This window comes from Misgurnus anguillicaudatus, chromosome 15, assembly GCF_027580225.2.
Source record: "Misgurnus anguillicaudatus chromosome 15, ASM2758022v2, whole genome shotgun sequence".
Classification (NCBI taxonomy): domain Eukaryota; kingdom Metazoa; phylum Chordata; class Actinopteri; order Cypriniformes; family Cobitidae; genus Misgurnus; species Misgurnus anguillicaudatus.
The window spans coordinates 20244664-20267325 of record NC_073351.2 but is presented as its reverse complement, the minus strand read 5'-3'; the positions used below and the strand labels follow the sequence as shown (position 1 = coordinate 20267325).

At 36.6% G+C, this 22662-nt stretch overlaps 1 protein-coding gene across 1 annotated transcript in view; it reads right to left on the bottom strand.

Moving 5' to 3' along the window:
* The window catches only part of slco3a1a (solute carrier organic anion transporter family member 3A1a), a 54409-nt gene that overhangs the window by 10658 nt on the left and 21089 nt on the right, over positions 1–22662 (bottom strand). The window contains exons 3-5 of the mRNA XM_055173679.2: positions 4275–4373; positions 3790–4065; positions 1442–1606 (exon numbers count right to left, since the gene is read on the bottom strand). Coding sequence (XP_055029654.1) covers positions 1442–1606; positions 3790–4065; positions 4275–4373 — 540 coding nt within the window. The remainder of the gene's footprint in view (positions 1–1441; positions 1607–3789; positions 4066–4274; positions 4374–22662) is intronic.

The window sequence follows — 22662 nt, the reverse complement described above, 5'->3', positions numbered from 1 at the left end:
TTAGTGTGCATCGGTCAAAGACAAATGTTTGTATGTTTAATTTAAAAATGGTCTGAGACCACAGTCGAAATCTGTCATTCAACATCTACTTTAACTTGAAAAGAATAAAAACATTGAATAAAATTATTAATATTAACAATTTTGCACTTTTTTATTCATTTTATTTTATATAGCGCTTTTTACAATTGTTTAATTGTTTCAAAGCTGCTGTACATTAATAGCTGCAGGAGAAGACACAGAAAAATCGTAAACATAAGCAGCAATATACAGCGGTTAAGATTAATTGTACTAGCGAGCGCAGTAATAATGTAACGTATAGAAGAGGGTGCTAAGTTAAGCCAATGTCAGCTGACTCCATAGGGGTTGAAAAAAAAACCTAGGAGAAAAAACCTCCAAGCCTTTTTTTAGTCAGGAGGGAAAAGTCCCAGGAGGGAAAACCTAGTTAAAGAGTATCTAAACCCTAAACCAACTTTTTTATAGTTAATGATCTTTAAGAATGGGGCTTTGTTAGTGCTGTTCATTGATTTGAGTAACTTTTTTGACATTTGGGTATAAAGTGTTTCAATGCTACAATATATGGTGTAAAAACGTCTAAGTGCTGCCCTCTTCAGGTTGAACGGTGGCTACTGCAGTTGAATTTTCTTACTGAATGTTGCGGTACCGCGTTACGTAAGTGGTACGACCCTACGTAAGCAATTTGAAGCTCACCACGCCCTTGGTACGAGCTCAGTTTGTCCCCTCTATCTCCGTTGCGGTCTGCCCACTTTTCTTGCATTTTTCAAATATTGCCAGTGGGTGGAGTCAGGCTCGAAACAGGGGTTTAGTTACGCTTTAACTACCCAAACAATTATTTTTATGAAATGGACCAAGTTAACTTTTATGAACAAAAGGTCAGATTTTCTTTCTTTGAATTAAAAGACTTTTAAGTAAGGAATAATAGACAACGGGCCGTTGAATTGTAAGAAAATAGTGCACACCCAATACGGCACGACGTGAAGCGGGCATTATTTTAAAATAATTCAAAGGATCGAAGTCAATTGTTCCGCTTATACCCCGGTTGCCACAAAAATTTGCCCATTTTTAAGACATTTGACAGGTCAGGTTTGCGTTTTATTGAAAATTAATCAACACCCATGGAATATTCCTCAGCCAATCAGAATAAAGCATTCAACAGGCCCGTGGTATAAAGCATTTTAAACCATGCAGGGATGACATGAAAACCATACAAGCACACATGCATCATGAAATCAAAGGGGTTCTACCAAATACTAAGAAATGTTGATATTAATGATATTTCATTTGTCACTCAAATTGGCAAGCCGTTATTATACTTTGAAGGCTGAAATTGCTACACTTAAAAATTTTTACTAGTGGTCCCATATTTATAAGTCCTAACTGTAACTGTTTGTGTACGTGAGTTGCATATGTGTGCAATACACACCCAATAGCTGGTTAGCAGAGGTGGTAGTCAAGTTAAACTGCTGCTCCAGATATTTTCCGAGGAAGGCAGCAAATCCAGCGACAACCGCAATCTCCATACAGGCAGCTAACACGATGCATGTGAACACCGGGTTTGACAGCAGGTGCTTAGTCACCTTGGGAATAACTGGAGGAACACATGGAAAAGGCAGAACAGAGAGATTGAACAAATGAGACAGGACAAATTCAGAGAAGACTACTGATATACAAGACACAGTTGTCACTTACTAACCCACCCTAAAGAGCTGTATAAAATTAAAGGTGCTATATCACGATGCCATAGAAAATCATTCTTCCTTATGGTTCTCATGAAGAACCTTTAACATCCAAAAAAACCCTTTCTGTTTCACAAAGGGACTTGCGCAGTGAAAAAGGTTCACAGAGCATAAAAAATTAAGAAAGAAATGTTCCTCTATGGCATCTTTTGAATGTATTCATATTCACTTTAACTTTCTGTTCCCTTTTATAATTGCGTAAAGCTGTAGTTACATCCTGGTGAGCCGTTATTTTGATAGATAAGTCTGACGGCTATGTCTGAAACATCATGAAGGAGACTGCATTCATACCAGATGGCAAAATCTTGCAAAATGCATCTCTCATGTTCAACAGCTGCCTAAATTCCTGTAGTTCGGATTTCTGTAATTGCCTGGCCCACCGTCCCATCTGATTTGCAAGGTCTTTAGTAACACGTTAGATGATATGCAATCAGATGTCACATGATTGATAGCTGCTGTTTAACAAAATGAGATCCTGACAAAGAAGAACTGGCCCTAATTGACAACAAATGTGATTTTTATTTTTTAGTGTACTTTACTATATTTTGCAAGTTATTTTAAAGGCAAAATGGTCTGCCTTTCTCATGTTAAAGGATTAGTCCATTTTCTTAAAAAAATAATTTATTCACCACCATATCATCCAAAATGTCGATGTCTCTCTTTGTTCAGTCGAGAAGAAATTATGTTTTTTGAGGAAAACATTCCAGGATTTTTCTCATTTTAATGGACTTTAATGGACCACAACACTTAGTAGTTTTAATGCAGTTTAAAATTGCAGTTTCAAAGGACTCTAAATGATCTCAAACGAGGCATAAGGGTCTTATCTAGTGAAACGATTGTCATTTTTGGCAAGAAAAAAAACTTGCACTTTCAAAACCACAACTGTGATGCACCAGTGCGACCTCAGGTAATACGTCCTCACGTCAAGAGGTCACGGATGATTTATAGAAACTACGCCCCAGTGTTTACAAGTGTGGAGAAAGAGGACCGTTCCGACGTTGTTGTATGTGGAATGATACTAATTAATATCTTTGTGTCAATAAATTGTCAAATATTTGCCAAAAATGACAATCGTTTCGCTAGATAAGACCCTTATGCATCGTTTGAGTCCTTTGAAACTGCAATTTTAAACTGCATTAAAACTAACAAGTGTTGGGGTCCATTAAAGTCCATTAAAATCTGAAAAATCCTGGAATGTTATCCTCAAAAAACACAACTTCCTCTCGACCGAACAAATAAAGACATCAACAGTCTGGATGACGTGGTGGTGAGTAAATTTTTATTTTTTTTCTCGACTGAACAAAGAAAGACATCAACAGTTTGGATGACATGGATTTTTTTTAAAGAAAATGGACTAATCCTTTAAATTAAAATTTAACTTGCTCCATCTTTGAAACGGCTTTCAATTTAATATGATCACAAAGCTCTGTTACAGTTACATCCATCCCAAACCACATTAACATTTTACTTTATTTCCTGCTTCTATTGAATATAAAATAGGTTGCAAACTACCTTTTCTTGTGACTTGAAACTAAGCTGAAACTAGCTGAATGTATGATCAAATTATCCAATAATAAAAATGAAAAAGAGATGTGCTGAATTTTTACTATTTCAATACAGTCGAGTGTTCTGTTGAGTTCTGTGGGTGCAAAGTCTACGTGTGCTATTAAGTAAGAGTTAACTCTACTTATCTAATAGGTCTCTTGAGTATTGCATTTAATCTAATTGGACTTGAGTATGTGTTAAGAGGAGCATGCCTTGTACACTTCTAACAAAACAGATTCAAGTGCAGCAGTCACTTTTCTTGGAGACAGTTATTGCGGTCTATTAATCAAGCAATATAAGATTTATACCCATGCGACCTCCTGTTTGCATCTGGCATATGAAGTGCAACCTTATTAAACTAAAGCAGATTTATTTCAATAGGAGTGCATCTAACATTAGTAGATAAATTTGGAGCACTTAAGATTCAGTTAATGAGAGTTAATCATCATCATCATCTGTTGTGTATAGTAACTGGAAATGGCAATGAAACCTCGGAGCTGTTGGCAGCAGGATAGGCTGTTGTTGTTAGGTTGGCTGTTCTGCGGGACTCCATTGCTGGGTTTGGATATCTCATAATCTTGGGCTAAAGAGGGGGGCAGCATTGTCTGTTCACTCTCAACTCCTCCCACGACCTCCTTGCCTGGCAGCGATTGGGGGAAACCGAACATGAAGAGGGAGGAGAAGAAAAGCAAGACACCGCAGAGGAGAAAGCCGCCCCACCATGCGCCGATCCAGCGAGGGTCGTCGGGAGTGATGTTCAACTTGGCTGAGGAAAGTCATGTGCATATAAATAATTAAAGTGTCAACAGCCTAAAAGCCAAAATATAATTGACAGATATCAATGACATTTGTGACCTCTAATGCAATGCTCTACTGATTAAAAAAGCAAATACATTGTGGCACTACACTGACTGCTTGTGTCGTATTTGAAAATAATCAGATGATTAATAATGAATAATGATGAATAAAACTTACTTGTATCAATGAACAAAGCATCCACATAAATGTTGGTACAGACAGAACCCAGGATAAACCCACAAGCAGGTCCAAATACCAGTGTGGAAAAGAGTATACCTGAAATGCAACAATTAAATAATTAGAAATAAAATTCATTACAAATATTAAAAAACGCCACAAAATATAAAGTGATAAAACCATAAAACAACATTTACAGTAAAGCATTAAAGAGTTAATGGCTAAAAATGTATCATTTGCAGCCACAAGGTGGCACACTTTCATCTCAATGCCTACTTAAAGCTCATTGCTTCCCCTACAGAAATACAAGAATGACAATTTTATGTAGTAATTTGTCCTCACTTTGTTTTATGTGCACAATATATTTTTTAAACAAGCACAATCTTTTAAACCATGATTAAAAAAGTGCCACTAATAAAAGATTATAATATAGCAGAGCATCTACACACAAACCATGCCAAATTACAAACAAAGACCTGCTTGATCGATATATAAAACTGTATTCTCTACAGCCATTGTAATTCACCAGCCCTCAACAGCAAAGATTTGCATACAAAGTAAAGCAACAAAAACAAAAAAAGATTTGCTTTTGACAGGAATGGAGTGGCAGAGCTAAGAGCCGACAATGCTGTGCTGGCACCTAACAGAAGCGGCAGACATCTGGGGCACAAATTCCTATTAATATGCTGTCAAAAAGTGTGACAGCGACCCAGCTATAGCCCTGTGGGTCACATGCTGCTTCTGAGATTACCAAGCCTTTATCCAGACACTCTCACCATCAGCTTTGCCCTATCCCCTGCCATTTTCTTATTAAAACACACACGCACGCACGCACGCACACACACACACACACACACACTGGTTTGCATGTTTCGTGGGGACATTCCATAGGCGTAATAGTTTTTATACCGTACAAACTGTATATTCAATTCCCATCCCCTAACCCTAACCCTTCCCCTAACCCCATCCCCAACCCCAACCATCACAGAAAACTTTCTGCTACTTCACATTTTCAATAAACATTATTCTGTATGATTTTTAAGCTTGTTTCAAAATGTCCCCACAAGGTCACAAATTTAATGGTATTCCTATCTTTGTGGGGACAATTGGTCCCCACAACGTGATAATTACCAGGTACACACGCGCACGCACACACGCGCACAATAATGCTTCATTAAGCAGTGTGTGTCTGCGTTATCACAAAAACTGGAGTAGCCCTCTATAATTATTCAGAACAAAAACAATTAAGGACAAAAATATGCAAAACTAAGCTGCTAGGGTGTTATGGATAAGCAGTAAGGAATCAGGAACAAAACGCAGATTAAATTGTTACAGTAGGCATAAAAGACAACAGTAATTATATATTGAGACAATGACAGAAAGCTTGAAACCACTGATTGGCAGAGCCAGTCTTTTACGGAGCTCAGACTGATATGAGAATGAGATCATCTAAAGCTTTTGGTATGCTCAATAGTACAAAAGCAACATAAAACATTTCTGATAAGAATTTTATTTCAACACGCTACTCTAATATTTGTTTCATTATTTATAGTATTGGTTGTACGCTGTTTTTATAGTACAGAGTTGACAAATTATAAATACAAAATTGTTTAACTTAATTTGTTAAACTAGGACTGTAACTAACCATTATTTAACCATAATCGATTAATCTGATAATTTTTTCCCAATTAATCGAAAAAATTATCTGCTTAATCGATTAAAAACCTAAAGATCTATTCAATTAGTTTTTCCCCCTTATTATAGACGGTTTCATCGGACGCACGTGATACACGTCTGGATCCGAACTTTACTTCCGGTTTCGTTTTTTAATGGTTTGACTAGTTGCTAAACTGATCTCTTGAACAAATGCCTCGTCGAAAATTACAAATGTTTTGGTTTCCTATGTAATCTATGTGTTGTTGTCTTTTGCTTGTTATATAAATAAACAACGTTTAAAGTACTTTGTGGTCATTTATTTTTAGCGAATTTTACCGGAAGTTACGTGCGGACCGCGACAGCCGCTTGTTTATGTTGTTACTGCTGAAACCGTCTATAGCTAAATAAATCCCTAAATTAGAGTATTCCAGTCAAATACTCAGTTTTCCAGAGATTAATAAACTAATATTGATCTTCAACTTTACACCTTCATGAGTTTTGATGAGTTAAAGGACAAGTGTGGTATTTTACACTTAAAGCCCTTTTTTCAGACTGTTTATGATGAAACAGAACCGCTCCGACTGAAATTTGGACATATGCTGCTGGCCCGAGAATTTTCGGTTTCTGTGGTATCACCCCCCACCCCCACAATGGCTGCATAGGTGCACTGGAACAATCCTTTCTAAAATGCATTAAACTTCCGTTTACAAAGAGAAGTGGTCAGGGGTGTTCACTGACATGCTCACACAAAAATCGCTGCCAAAGATGCTTTCCAACAGGTTTTATCGTAGTTTTTGTCCAACTCCATTGACTTGTATTAGATGTGCTGTGAGGTACGGTATTACTCCGCTGCCGGAAACGGAAATGGAGTTGTTTGTATTCTTGCCATTGGCAAAGGTGGATTATCGCCGACCAACTGGGCTGGAGTGTCTATTATTCAAGCTCTCAGCGGAAGAATATACGGTGTGAGGCGTTTGGAAAAATAGGTCCACACGTTTACAACGAATGCTGAAACACCTGTTGAAAAGCATCTAGTTATTTTACATGATTGCAGCTGATATGTTTTTACATGTAAATATTTGGATGCATTACCACAATTTAAATGCCATCCCATGGATTTTGCGTGGAAATTTACATGGGATTCACATGAAAACGTTCCGGAATGTTTCTGTGCAAAACTGTGTAAACATTGAATGAATAGGAAAATGAATGTATACAGCACATAGTCTAAAATCTCAGAGATGTCACCACATTACTAAAACACATGCATTGACTTCATTTTGATGTCTTTATTAACACTGCAATGACATTTAATAGACCATGTGATCTTCAGTAAATGATCTGCGATTTTACAAGACCTGTGCATGATTTAAAGACATTAGCGTGTCTACTGACACATTACACACTCAATCACACATTTTCATACGAACGGATATGTAGGCATCGTACAGTATGCAAACACAAACATACACATGCATTTCAGCATCAGGAGCTAAATGGATAGAGATGGGGCTTCTTAAGGTCAACAGAAGAACAGCTATCACACCACCTAAACTACTTGCAGAGATAAAAGCACAACAGATGTGGCTCCTCATCCTCCAGCAAACAATTAATGAGCAAGTCTGGAAAAAATGAGTCACTTTTAGCAGGTTCTGAATTACAATGCCTTAGATCAAAGCGGGAATTTATAAGCATGTCTTCACAACAGAGGTCTGTTTCCGGCCACCTAAGGGGACGTACTCACGCATGCACACGTACACACTTCACACTTTAAACCACGAAACCACAACCACAAGGTTAGTTCTCAGTTTGAAGAAAGTTTCCCATGAATCAGTTAGGAACAGGTTGTTGCGAAAAGAAGTTTCCCCTCAGTTTCAGTAAAAACTGATTCTCACTATTTACTACCGATTAGGCCCACTCATTTGTAAAGCATTTTGAATAAAAGCAGGCTGTAAATGTAGGCCGTGAGTAACCCAAAAGCCCTGAGTATTTAAGTATCCAAAAGTGAGATCAATGACTGCACACAAACTCAATTTACACGGGAACAGCTGGGCTGGTTAAGTCGAAACATATTTTTCTGCATGCAAAAATGTCTAATTTACCAATCCCTCAAGATGTTAAAATTCATAAAAGCAAAAGAAGCATGCAGGTTTCTGAGCGATTAGTGTAATTGAAAAATTGGTAAGTATACAAACACCAGTAAACGCAGTACGGCATTGGGTTTGTAAACAGCTGCACAATTTCGATCCCAACAGTTGTGTCTCCCAGTAAAAGGCTGTGCGGTTTATGTGCATGTTGCCAAAGTGATTGTGTACGTGTGTTTGTACGTATGTATACCGTTTGCTCATAGCAACGCTACAACACTGACAAACCATACAGGAAACCTCAAGAAGGCAGCTGAGATCTTGCAATTGTACATTAAAGAGTTGTGAGATTGGTCTGTGGAGCCCACCACAGAAGAAAACTTTCCATCAGTAATTTCCAGGACTGGTTTCTTGGTGACCTTTTCCACACAGATAACAGCCAAATGTGATTCTCATGCATTATTTCCTGTACAACACAAAGGGGTTTCAAAAGAAAAGTGGAGGATTTTGTCTCAATTGCTTACAGGCTCTCTCCTTCTGTGTGCTACACCTCATTAGCTGCCTGCAATGAAGGATCACAAGAGACTTGCAAGTCAATTGCTTTCTTTGTAGTTTTTGTGCCAAAATAATGTTTTTATTTTTTCAAAACTTTCTCAAAGCTTAATCATCAGCTAATCTGATGATGTACATCGCATTCAGTTTTCTGAGCAGAGAACCTTATATTTTCCTGTTAGCTCCTTTAGCTAGACTGGGAGCAGCCTTACTTCACTTCTCATTTTTTGCCAATCCTTTTTTTCCTCTCTGCCATCTCCCCAAATCTGTGTCTGTCCATCACATTCCACATTCACACAAGGAAATGTACAGTGCCAACGCCAGCCGAGCGCTGATGAGGGGGCGTCTGAAATACCGAGAGGGGGAGATCACATGAATGCATATAATTCTCCCAGCTAGAAAATACATATAGCTTTGGTACGTTCCTTAAGTATTAACGCGTTAAAAACAAACTTCTCGGTAATACAAACACTGCAGCTATAATGAGCAACGTACAGAGCTCTGAACAATCTTGCCATATACAAAAAAAAAAAATGCATACCTACATATTTACACAACACTGCTTATTTGGAGCTCAGACCCAGAGGTGCGTGCTTCCCTCCTACGTGCTTCCGCTTAATTTTCATTTCGCTTCAGTACTACGTCTGGGACTGCTATGTAGAGCTTCGTTTTCTCCTGCAAAAATCTGCAGGTCCAATCAGCGAACAGAGGGGGGTGGCTAAGAACGATGATGTTGAGGTCGTGCATCAGTTTGAGTTGTAGTTCAGTAATGGCAGCGGAGAAAGACGTGAGAAAAGCTATTTGGTCCGTTGTTGCAAAACTGCAGAATATACAGAAGTTAAAGCCGGAGCAAGAACCAGGTTTGCTAATTTTTGTTGGTCTGTTTATTCGGACTTGTTGTTTCCGCCCGGTTTCGTCGCATGATATACGTCACGACCACACGTTAGCGATCGCCTATGGCAGATCCTGAGTGACTCTGGGCAGATCCAATAGTTTTAAACTTCAACAGAGGACCCTCCTTAATGGAAGTAACGCTTTGCAATGAGCGTGGCCAGACTCTCTGTACAAATGAAATGAATGTACGAGAGTCTGGTTGGACCAGGCTACAGAGGTAGTGGCAGTTGATATCAGATCACCGCAATGATTGCACATCTCTCTAAAAAACACAAGGGGGAGCTGCAGCGCCTGTATTAACGAGACCGTATCAGATGGCGCTCCTTACTGACAGTGTGTCAATGTCAAAGCCATTCAATACAGTGAAAAAACAGCATTTAAAGAAATGCTGCAAAACTTTGATAAGCAGTATGAGCTGTCAGGTCAAACATATATTGGCAAAAAAGTGAAGGATGCTATTCTTAAGGATGTGTACGGAATTTATTTTTTGCAGCCACTACAGACATGTGGTCCAGAATTAATATGACCTTAGTAGGATTGGCTACTATTTAAGGCCTGTTCTTGTATAGTCAGTTTATTTTTTATTGTGTTTATTTCTTATTAAGAATTTTCAGTTTTTGAAAGATATATTCATTTAATACTTACTTTTAAATATGTGTTATGTGTACTGCCAGGTAAACCTTGCAAAAGATTTAATTGAAGTAATCACAATGTGAAAAAAATTAATGAAAAAAATTATGCGAATTAAATATCAAAACACTAAAACAGACAATTAATCGTCATAATCATCAAAGCCCTAAACAGGCAATTAAAGGCGGAGTCCATGATGTTTGAAAGCCAATGTTGATATTTGAAATCACCTAAACAAACACGCCTCTACCCCAATAGAATCTGGACCTTCTGTTGATAGACCCGCCCCACACATACGCAACCCGGCATTTGATTTGATTTGACTGGCTATAAGTGTGTTTTGGTAGTCGGCCCGTCTCCTTTTCCAAAGCGTTTTTCAAACATTGTGGACTCCGCCTTTAATCGTCACAATTTATTAGACAATTAACTTTCAACCATGCTTACTCAAGTGACCAATCAAAATTCAACCTTGCCTCACAGACTGTCCTTAACTGGCCCTGGAAATGTAACATACAGTGTTAATGAAAACCTGTCTTTTCAGGAATACAAAACTGGGCCTGTAGTCACTGGAGAAATAGGTTGCATTTTACATCCCTCTTCTAATTATGTGCAGGTAATTAATGTCAAATTTTAAAAATAAATCAAATTTACAACACAGTGCAAATTCTGTGGTTTGCATTTTTGCCTTTATGACTTAAATCTTCATTAAAGCAAAGAGCAGTCCTGGGTAAGGTTCACAATTCACAAAATTTCTTTGGAAATTGGTCTTTCTGAAAGTCTTGTTTGGTTTCCAACGAAAAACAGATCTATTCATGGCTGCTCTATTCTACTGGGAAATAATTTATCTTGCAATGTACACAATCACATTCAGACTAAAGACAATGATATAAATCTGCAGCATTTGTTTCCCTGGAAAATTTTTATGGACAAAAAATGTCTTTCAGAATAAAAAGATCAGATAAGCATATGTACAGTACTTCATGATCTGTGAACCCTTACAATCCCAAATCTCCTAATCACTTCACAGGAAAGGTTCTTTACAAAAAAATGTGTCCACTATGAGGCAATATATTCCGAGTAAATTGTTTCTACTTTATACTTTAAAAAGAATTCAGTCCTCGAGAATGATCAAAAAGTACAATTATTATATAAATGCTTGCATTGCTAATCAAATACAAGTCCAGCTGTATGTTAGGTTAAGAAATTTATAAATTTATTTTTAAGACAGATTTAATTAAAAAAAGATTTAAATAATGTATTTTACTCCTAAAAATAAAGGTCTGTTTTTTTTGGTGAGCTATATGGTCTATAACCGCTGTGAAAAACCTTTAACATCCACACAACATCCTTTAACATATTTTATGTCGCACAAAAGTTTTTTACAGTGGAAAAACATTCTTCAGACTAGGGACATAGACGAAAATATGCAATATCCATATTGCAACAGTTCAACAATTGTTTCAGCACCGACATCGCAAAGTGCACCTCGCAATAGTTACATTGCAGAACATCCGGAACATTTATTTCAAAAAGAAAACTAATTTGGAAGCCTTTGCTAATATTGCACAACATGAAAACAGTTTTAAACGTCATGGAGAAATTACAAAATTCTCTTTAAAAACAAAATCTGTGAGCTTTACAAGAAATGCAAGTCAGAAGGTAAATCCTCTCAAACAGAGCTTTTTATGTCAACTGGTGAAGTCATCCTGCATTTATCATATCTCAATTTGCATCGCAGAGAAACAAAACACCACAATGTCAGCCCCCCCTAATATCACGCAGGCCTAGTTTGCAATAACTAAATAATTTTAATATATCCAAAGGTTATGTCTAGTCAAAATTTTAAGAGACTAGAACATAAATGAGTGCTTGAGTGTGCTGTCAAGTGTGGAATATAATCATTAATCAGAAAGAATGTGAAACGTATGTTTACTGTATGTAATTTTTAGTTTAAACATTTTAAGTTGCAAACTTAAAGCGTTATCGTATTGCATGTTTATCACATCATTTAACAAGTTCACGGGTTTCTTTAATGTCGTGCCGTTCTACTTCAGGCTAGGCCTCAATTACAGCTGTCCATTTGTGCTCATTTCTGTGCAGGCCAGTATGTTGGGGCACCAAAGACAGTGGTGAATCAGAGAAATTTAAAATCAATAAGTTTATGTGTCCTTTAGCCATTCATTTCAATTTCTTACCAAAAACATAACTCCAATAATTATTGAGGGTGTCAAGATTTCGATTTTAAATCAAAATCGATCAAAATTAAGTCACAAACTTGAACTTCGAATTAAACAATGGATCAGAACAGAGCACAGAACAGAATCAGAACAGAGCACAGCAGAACGGCGTCTGTGACAGGACCAGTCATTTCTCTGAACTGAGATCTGTTTAAGTTTCACAACAACTTATATCAGTTGCTTAAGAGTTATGAAAACAGCATTTAAACATGACTTATTCCTGTAGTCTCACAATCTCGTCTAACAGTAATAAAAGCGCATTTTTAAGGTGCAAAGTACTGTTAGGAATGTTCATCTGACAGGAAGTTTCGTTTTATCTGGTATGTGCGTGTATCATATATTTCCACTGGCAGCACGACTAACATGGCAGGGCATCTCCGGGTTCAAGGTCAGATATTATATTTCATAAAAGTCTATAAAGCATTTTTTTTGTGCTTTAAAAACAAAAAGTAAAAATCGAGAATCGAGAATCGAATCGTGACCGTAGAATCGAAATGTAACCGAAATCAAGGGTATGGAGAATCGTGACACCCCTATAAATTATTTATACTCATCTAAAGGATTATTAGGAACACCATACTAATACTGTCTTTGACCCCCTTTCGCTTTCAGAACTGCCTTAATTATACTGTACGTGGCATTGATTCAACAAGGTGCTGAAAGCATTCTTTAGAAATGTTGGCCCATATTGATAGTATAGCATCTTGCAGTTGATGGAGATTTGTGGGATGCACATCCAGGGCACGAAGCTACCGTTCCACCACATCCCAAAGATGCTCTATTGAGTTGAGATCTGGTGACTGTGAGGGCCATTTTAGTACAGTGAACTCATTGTCATGTTCAAGAAACCAATTTGAAATGATTTGAGCTTTGTGACATAGTGCATTGTCCTGCTGGAAGTAGCCATCAGAGGATGGGTACATGGTGGTCATAAAGGGATGGACATGGTCAAAAACAATGCTTAGGTAGGCCGTGGCATTTAAACAATGCCCAATTGGCAACGATGCCCAATTGTGGCAAGAAAACATCCCCCACAATTGCATTAATGAAAAATTGAACAGGTGCTCCTAATAATCCTTTAGGTGAGTGTACATTCTATTATTTACTTTGGGATGTTTAGAATTTACCATGCAGCTGCTTGAAATAAAAAATAATAATAATCGCAATTACAATATCAAGGTGAATGCTTGTCATACGATTTTTGTCAGAATTGTGCAGGCCTACTTCAAACTATTGAAAGGAACAGTAAGATAAAATGGTTAATTTGAGAACTTGTACCTAAAGGGTTTAGGGAACCGAAACCGGTTACTCTGTGGCATACCCACAAACTTCCCCACAGATAGCACACAGTTCTATATAGTGTTTTTAAATAAAGCCCATTTTCCGAATAAAAAAGATAACTATGTTAGGTGCATGCAAGGAAACCAAAAAGATAAAGATCTCAGATAAAAAGAGTGAAGTGTGTTTTTCACATCTCAAATTACTAATCCTGTTTATATATACTTATATACTCATACTTAAGCTTGTCTTAGTTACTTCACTGTAAATGTTTGGCACCACAAATTTGTGGTTCTGATTCATATACCAGGGTGTTATAACCAGTCCTAGCGTCTTATCTTTTTTTTAATTACAAGTGTGAAGTGCTGCTACTCCAGGGTGAAACGCTTAGTGGTTCCTTAAAGATAAAGCGAAAAAAATCAAATAAGTTACAACCACCTATTATTTAACTCATGCAATCGGTTTTCATTTCAGCTTTACTGCATTTTGGCATGCTCATTATAACCTGCTGCAACAGACATTTACCTACTGTAATCCTGAGCAGGCTTACAAAGCAACTCCACCTGCATACTTAATTCCACTTGAGCTTACATGCACATGCACCCACAGATTCCCACAACATCACAATCATGCATAGACAAGCATGCACTCATATAAAACAGGTAACAGTCATTTCCAGGATGTGTTTGCGTGCTAAATGAAAGCTCTTTTGTTTAATTAATAATTGTTTACATATAGACATGTAAGTTCATGCCCTACTGTATGAATCACAAATTGAAAACGGATGTAAATAATAGTGTATTTCGCAACTCATTCAGACTGCTGTCCTTAAATACCTTCCTTGGGTGTGTCCTTAAATAGCAAAGACAACACTGATTTCAGTCAGAAATCAGGAACAAGAGAGAGATTCTGGCATATTGGTCAACTTTCTAATATGTTTCGTGTGACCTTTAGAGGTCACTGACAGACTGACAGAGAAAAATATTTACGGTGACACACGTTGAAGGTACTAAGAATCCAAGCAGAGGAGGAATGCAAGAATTACGCAAACATTAAACATAAACCAAAGGATTTATTCAGTTGTCAGACTACATTTAAAACGAATGCTTTTAAAAGACACAGACAGGAATGGGCAGATTTTTTCCACACAATGCAACACTTTCATTTTTAGTGTGTGAATCTGACAAAGGTGGTTTTGGAAAAATCCTGATGTTTCATAAGCTTACATGCTAAGGACAACTGAGTCATTATTATATCTTATGGCTAATAAAATGTCACTTGTTAAAAGAAGGAAAGTCTGAGTCTTCAAACAGAGAAACCGACTGTAAGAAACATCTTGTGTCAAACAGTTTTAAAAACAAGCAGCAGGATGCCAACAGATGGCCAAAATTAATAAGAGCTTTTCACTAAAGACATTATTTTATTTAAAGGGGCCATGGCACAATAATTTTTTAAGATGACAAATAAATCTTTGGTGTCCCCAGAGCACATATGTGAAGTTTTAGCTCAAAATACCAATAATTTATTATAGCATGTTAAAATTGCCACTTTGTAGGTGTGTGCAAAAATGTGCCGTTTTGGGTGTGTCCTTTAAAATGCAAATGAGCTGATGAAATACAAAAACAGATCACAATGATGGTGGTTTGTTGCAATTAAAACTCAATTGTGCTATGAATTATTTTCTCTATCTCTTTTTCTCTGCACTAAATTACAGCGATGTGGTTGGATAGTGCAGATTAAGGGGTATTATTATAATAAGAGCCCCTAATGACATCATAAGGAGAGCCAAATTTCAACTACCTATTTTTTCATGTGCTTGTAGAGAATGGTTTACCAAAACTAATTTACTGGGTTGATCTTTCTCACATTTTCTGGGTTGATAGATGCACTGGGGACCACATCATAACACTTAAACATGGAAAAAGTCTTTAAGAAACGTGATGGGTTAAAGTTTGATCAATAATATATGCTTGTGTTGTTAGTAAATATGCTGCACAAAGTTGTGTACATGTATGTGTACAGTAAGGGCTTTGCCAGATATTTCAGATCAATGGACGAAATAAACACATGCAACTTGACCTTCTTGCAAAATGAGAAATGAAAGAGGTGAAAAGGAGCCGTTTTAGTTTTAGAAAAGGCAGCGGAGAACACTGTGGGTTTACACTAGGGCTGTAAGATAATGAGGAGAAACTGACATTGCAATGTTTTGTTTTCCTGTGATGTAGATTGCGATGTGATAAATACTGGTTGACTTTACCAGATTACTTAAAAAGCTGTCTGAGAATTAGAATATCAGAATTAACTTCTGCCTAGCATTTCTTGTATAGCTTACAGATTTTTAACAGAGAAATTATTGATTTGTATCTTAAAACCGCTCTGATGTAGTGCAAAACTGGCAAAGGCATCAAAAAATGTACTTTTGAAATGACTTTTGCGATGTGACTATTGCAGATATGCACATTGCGATGTCAATGCAAAAACGATGCTTTGTGCAGCCCTAGTTTGCACTAAAAATCAGTATCAATGTAAAAACACTTTTATTACACATATGGCCAGTATGGAACCATATGAGCATCTACACCAAAAAAAAAAATAATAATAATAATAATCAACTACCTCTAAATGTGGTCAAAAGCAGGCAAGCTCAAACTCGTTTAGACGCTGTTACACCTGTATTTAGAGTCATCTACTTGTGATACGATCGGCCAAAATGTATCTTAATACCAGGTGTAAACAGGGCCTATGTTACTTAATAGTCTTGGGAAGTTAGTTTACTGGGGTTTGATGATGTAAACTCCTGGCTAAAGTAATGCATCTGTCCCTTCATTTCTTTTCCCTGCTGTTCAAACGCATAACACTGTCTGTCACTCAGAGACTAATGTTACAAGCCACTGACCAGAGGGCTGTCAGTTCAAATCTGAGCTGGGATGCCAATGATGTGTTTTGACAAAATCATTTCAGTAAAGGAAATACTTGAACCCTTTACTAATGATGATTTCAAGAAAAGATAATCAAGAAATAATTATTTTGTATAATAAAGCTTATTTCATGTTACCACAAAACTATTCAAATGTCAACCCAGCTCCAACAACACACGTGATTCAAAAGTTAAACAAATGCAAATAGGTGTTTTCCCTATGGCACATTAAACACATAGGGACATGCAGTAACCAGAAGGCTTCTGCTATTGGTCATTTAAATCTGTTTGTTTTCCCAGACTTTGTGAGGATTTTTTTTAACTCGACTTTGTCTGGGATTCGGCACAAGAAGCAAAAAAATGCAAATGCTTTCATCCAGCTCTTAAAGTGCTTAAAACACACATTTTTACTGGTAATGGATTTCTGTTTTAGACAGCACAGCTGTGTGGTACTGAAAGATTAATGAGTCAATTATACATAAACAAAAAACAGGGATGCACATCCTGTGATGATAATTATGATGGTATCATTATGCAACTACAGTTAAGTTTATAGTGTGAATTAAGTTCATTAAATGGATTTGAAACACAACGCATGTTGCATTTAGTTCACAAGTGTAATTCAAGTCAGTGTACTGCCTGTCTGTACTGACACGACTCAAATGTAATGAAGGTGACAGTGAGGAACAAAAACCAATGTTAGCATTTAAAACTGAAGAGAAAGGAAATCACTGTAGGGGAATCAAAGGTTATGCTCCATCAGAAACTTTTAAGTCCCAAAAAAGCTCAGAAGAAGTCATTGAATATCCAGTCATGGGCAGATCCACTCCAGAACAGTAAAGGGTAAGTCAGGGCCCCAGACTGCCATCAAATGGTGGCATTTTGCCACCAAAATTTAAGAGTGTGCCACTGAATTTTACATCCAGCCGCACATGTGTGACCAGTAAATTTGATCTTTTTTGTGATGTGACACTGAATTTGAAAACAGCACATTATAGTTTCTGCATCTATCATTAAAGTATTTATTAGTAATACAGTGGAAATAAATGTGAATATTTGGTTAGCATGTTGATTTACGGTGTGTGCCCCTAAATTTTCTGGTTGCGCCCCTAAAATTTTCAGTTGGGGGTCACTGTGCTCCTAGTGAAAAAAGTTAGTCTGGAGCTCTGTAAGTTTAAACAGCAAGTAAGCGGGCCAGCATTTATGTGGTCCTTGGTGATTTCCCAAAAACTCAAGTACACATAGTAACAAACTGGAAAGAAATACACACACAGAGTTACATATTCAATTATACTCAAGATTTGATAAAAGTGCCATAAAGACAAGAAGTAATAAAACAGACTGTCTGCCAACAACATCTTTGAAGAATATTATTTTATAATCTGTACCAGTCAGTTTAACACAACAAACTGTTATGACTCCAGTCTGAATATAAATCTGCCAGAGAAGATAAAAACACTGCAAATATGGCAATAAATGTTAAGGTTCCCATATTATGAAAAATTAACGGTAGCACTTTATTTTACAGTACGTGTACTTACCTTGTACATATATGGTAAATAAGTTGTACTTACCGACAAATGTGTGGTACTTACTTTTAGGTATCTACATGGTAATTAACTGGTATCATTACTTTACTTACCAGTGGTACATACTTGGTAGTTATTATGTAACTCTAGATAAGTACTGGGTAATAACAAATACATACTTATAGTGTAGGTATACTGTAACTAACAAGAAACATTACTGTACTTACAAATAAATGTACAATTTAAGTATTTAGTATTTACAGGCAAGTTAGGGTTAATGACAGGTATTTATAGTGTACATATATGATAACTAATATCAAACACTTCTGTACTTACAAATTGTATATACACAATAAGTGTGTACTAGTGAATGTACCCAGGAGTTAATGCGTATGATAGTCAATGGTTGGGTTTGCCTCACAGTGACATGTATATGATGCTATATCTTAGGTGTTAGGTCCTATGTAATAACTGTGTAAAAAGCAACACTTTATTTTACAGTCCTGTTTCCATGCAGTTACCATAGACTTACTAGTGAATGTACCCAGTAGTTAATGGGTATGACAGTCAATGGTTGGGTTTGCCTCACAGTGACATGTATATAATGCTATATCTTAGGTGGTACGTCCTATGTAATAACTGTGTAAAAAGCAACACTTTATTTTACTGTCCTGTTTCCATGCAGTAACCATAGACGTACTAGTGAATGTACCCAGTAGTTAATGCGTATGATAGTCAATGGTTGGGTTTGCCTCACAGTGACATGTATATGATGCTATATCTTAGGTGGTAGGTCCTATGTAATAACTGTGTAAAAAGCAACACTTTATTTTACAGTCCTGTTTTCATGCAGTTACCATAGATGTACTAGTGAATGTACCCAGTAGTTAATCCATACGGTTATTTAATGCTTGGTTTAAAGGACAAAGATACTGAGTCTGAGTACCAAAATTGCACATCAGTAATGTTTGTTCTTAGTTATCATATACGTATGGTATAAGTATAACTTACATTTGCCTGCAGGTACCACACACTTATGTTGTGTATATACAATTTGTAAGTACACTAGTGTTTCTCGTTAGTTACAGTATACATACACCATATGTGCCGTCTAGGCATGGGCCGATTACCGGCTTCTAGGTATACCGAGGTTTTAAACAGTCAAGGTTTCAAAACCACTGAAATATTCTGTGATACCGTCTCCAAGGTATGAGCTGTGTTTATACAAAATTCATTAAATCATTAAGTCATGTGATTGATTTGATGTTTACATTTAATATTAATATACATTACAAAAATATTATATATTTTTTGAAAGCATATTATAATTTAAAGGCTTTATTTTTACCTGGCATTTAAAAAATAACACATTTTAGTGTTGCAATGGCAAAACCGTAACACCGTGAAACCGTGGTATTTTTGCTAAAGGTTATCATACCGCCAGAATCTTATACCGGCCCATGCCTAGTGCCGTCCTTAACTTACACTGGCCTACAGGTACCACACACTTATCATGTATATACCATTTGTAAGTACAGTATTGTTTGATATTAGTTATCATATATGTACACTATAAATACCTGTCATTTACCCTAACTTGTCTGTAAATACTAAATACTTATATTGTACATTTATTTGTAAGTACAGTACTGTTTCTCGTTAGTTACAGTATACCTACACTACAAGTATGTATATGTTATTACCCAGTACTTACCTAGAGTTACACAATAACTACCAAGTATTTACTACTGGTAAGTACAGTAATGATACCAATTAATTACCATGTAGATACCTAAAAGTAAGTACCACACATTTGTTGGTAAGTACAACTTATTTACCATATATGTACAAGGTAAGTACACGTACTGTAAAATAAAGTGCAACCAAACTTTTTCTGGAATTTGGGGTGTTCTTTTGTGTCTCTGGTGCTTCAACACGCATATAAACTTGGAAAAAATTCCATCCATACTGTTTTAAGTGAGATACAGGTTTCTGAATGTCCTCTGCCTTGAGTCTCATTCCGTTTGAAATTTCCCACCCACCACCCGATACGCAGGTCTCAACCCAGTAGCTAGAGAGCAGTCACTTTGCTGATATCCTCTACTGTTATCATGTCTCACGGAAATAACAGCGTTATTTGGATATTATGGATTATACTCCCGCCTACTAAAACAAAGTTTTAACGCGTGTTTATGTGTTTACTGGAACCTAAAGTGTAATCTCATATACAGTGTGTTACGACGTAAATAGTCCTCAGATTGTAGGCGATATTATATTCTATTGCAAGACGTTCATGTAAAATCTGATGTAAACAACAGACTATATATCCATATTTCACGGAAAATACGCATTAGTGGACAAAAATGGTCATTGGATGTATTTTATTAGACTTTCATGGATTATTCACACCTCTGTGAGAACGACGATGTGGCTAAACGCTATGTTAGTTAGTTTACAGTGTGGTTTCTCCTGCAAAGCCAGTGAGCAGCTACCGTACTTTTCGAAAGTTAAAAGAAATGTTTAACTGCTTTATTTTACAATTCTACATGAACTTACTAAGTAATAGTGTTTTGCCAAACTAACCAAGACCGGGCCTGACTGACCCGTCTTTTCCGATGAGCCTAACGTACCCCCGAGTCTCTATCACTTTCCCAAGATACGGTGGACCTCCCGCTAGCTTCTAGCAATTAACATGGTGTCCACAAACTGTATACATCCCCCACCGGGTCTAAATTTCTGTAAATTTGCAAAAATAATGCGTTTGAAAATGTTTTATAACAGGAATATGTTAACGTTGTCCATGGCAAAAAGAGTGTATTGTTGAGACTGCTACATCACAATTTACTCTCGAATCATTATGTGTCATGAGTTTCTTCTCATGGAGTGTACATATTAGTGACACTTTTTTGCTTGATTTGTCTGTTGGCAACTCAATACAATACATATGATATATAAAAATAATAATACAGTTTGTACTGCTCCCGATACCATTGCGCATGCGCACATGACGTTAGCAGTGGGGCGTGGTTAAAGGAGCAGCAGCTCATAAATATGTAATGACCACCTCAAAACGGCACAATCTGAAATACACTGAAACAGAGGCTACTAGAGATGGGTAACAATCTTTTCCTACAAGCTATTTCGAGCAAACAACTTTTGAAACATGTTTTATGGAACTCATACATCTATTTAACTTGTGGAAAAGTAGTAATAAGATGGGCACTTTAAATAATAAACATAAGTAGAACACAAAAAAAGCTTTGACAAATAAAACTCTGATTTCATCAGGGAAAATAGGAGAAGATTATACAATATAATACACCTTTATATGATTAAGGTATATTTTCAACCCAACGTTTGGTCAAAAAGGGACAAACCCCACCTTTTGGGTTACAATTTAACCAACTCTGGGTTGTTTCAATCCAAAATGCTGGGTTGTTTTAAACCATTGTTGGGTCAAATATGTACGTTTTCTCGGTTACCATAATTTAATTTATACCCAGCAGTTGGGTTTGTCCATATTTCACCCAACCATGTGTTGAATTAACCCAATGTTTTTTAGTCTGATCCAACAACACAAATCTGATTTTATACTTAACGCAAGACAAAGTCTTGGAGTATTTGTGGGGGTTATCAGAGATCACATCAATTAATTTCCTTTCTGCATCTCTGTACCATACTGACCTAAATAACGGAGTTAAAGCAGAAACCGAAAACTTCATACCGATAAATGCTATTACAGCAAGATCACCCCCAGCACCTATCAACCTTCAGGCCAAGTGGCTATCGCTAACAATGCCTGTTTCCTGATCCAATTATGGGGCACAAAGCCAAGCACGTTCTGTACACACTGCAACTACTAATACTTAGAAAATGAACATTAGATATAAAAATCATATTGCACTAAATCCTACAAGACTTACATGCCATGCAATGTTATCTGGAAAATTTACTGAGAAAATTCATTTTAATCAGGACAAATATTGACTCAACAACACTAGCATTTTAAGACATAAACCTCAGTGAACTTCAGTATGAAACAGCGCTGATGGCTTTTTAATGCACTTAAGTGTTGAATACTGTAGCCTGAAACCCTACATTAACTAGTATCTCTATACTGCTGCTGGCAAAACAGACTGCAATATAAAAGTATTGTCAATTATACTTGAGGAATGGGTTATTTTAAGGACACCACATATGGTTAGAGCCAAGAATGCTTTGTGAAAAATGAACAACATACATTTTGATACATTTGAACAACATACAGTACAAGCAATGCGATTATACAAAGTTGATCACCTACAACCAAAAGAAATGTTATTAAATAATTTTTTAGCTTTTACTCTATAAATTACAGTGTTTCAAAGAAATTACAAGGGTTAAATTAGCTCTTATTTAGTTAAAAAAAAAACGAATGGGAGTGTGTCTATGCTGGTGTTTCAATATGTTTCAATATGTTCCAATGTATTCATAATAACTTTGCCCAATACACTTCCCAGCAAAAACATGGCCCAGTGTTTACCTTAAAATTGCACTTGCAGGAATAATAAAAGCCAGCCTGCCTGCCTTGTAAAGTCAGAAAGAAATCTGCATATGAAAACTGTGTTCAGT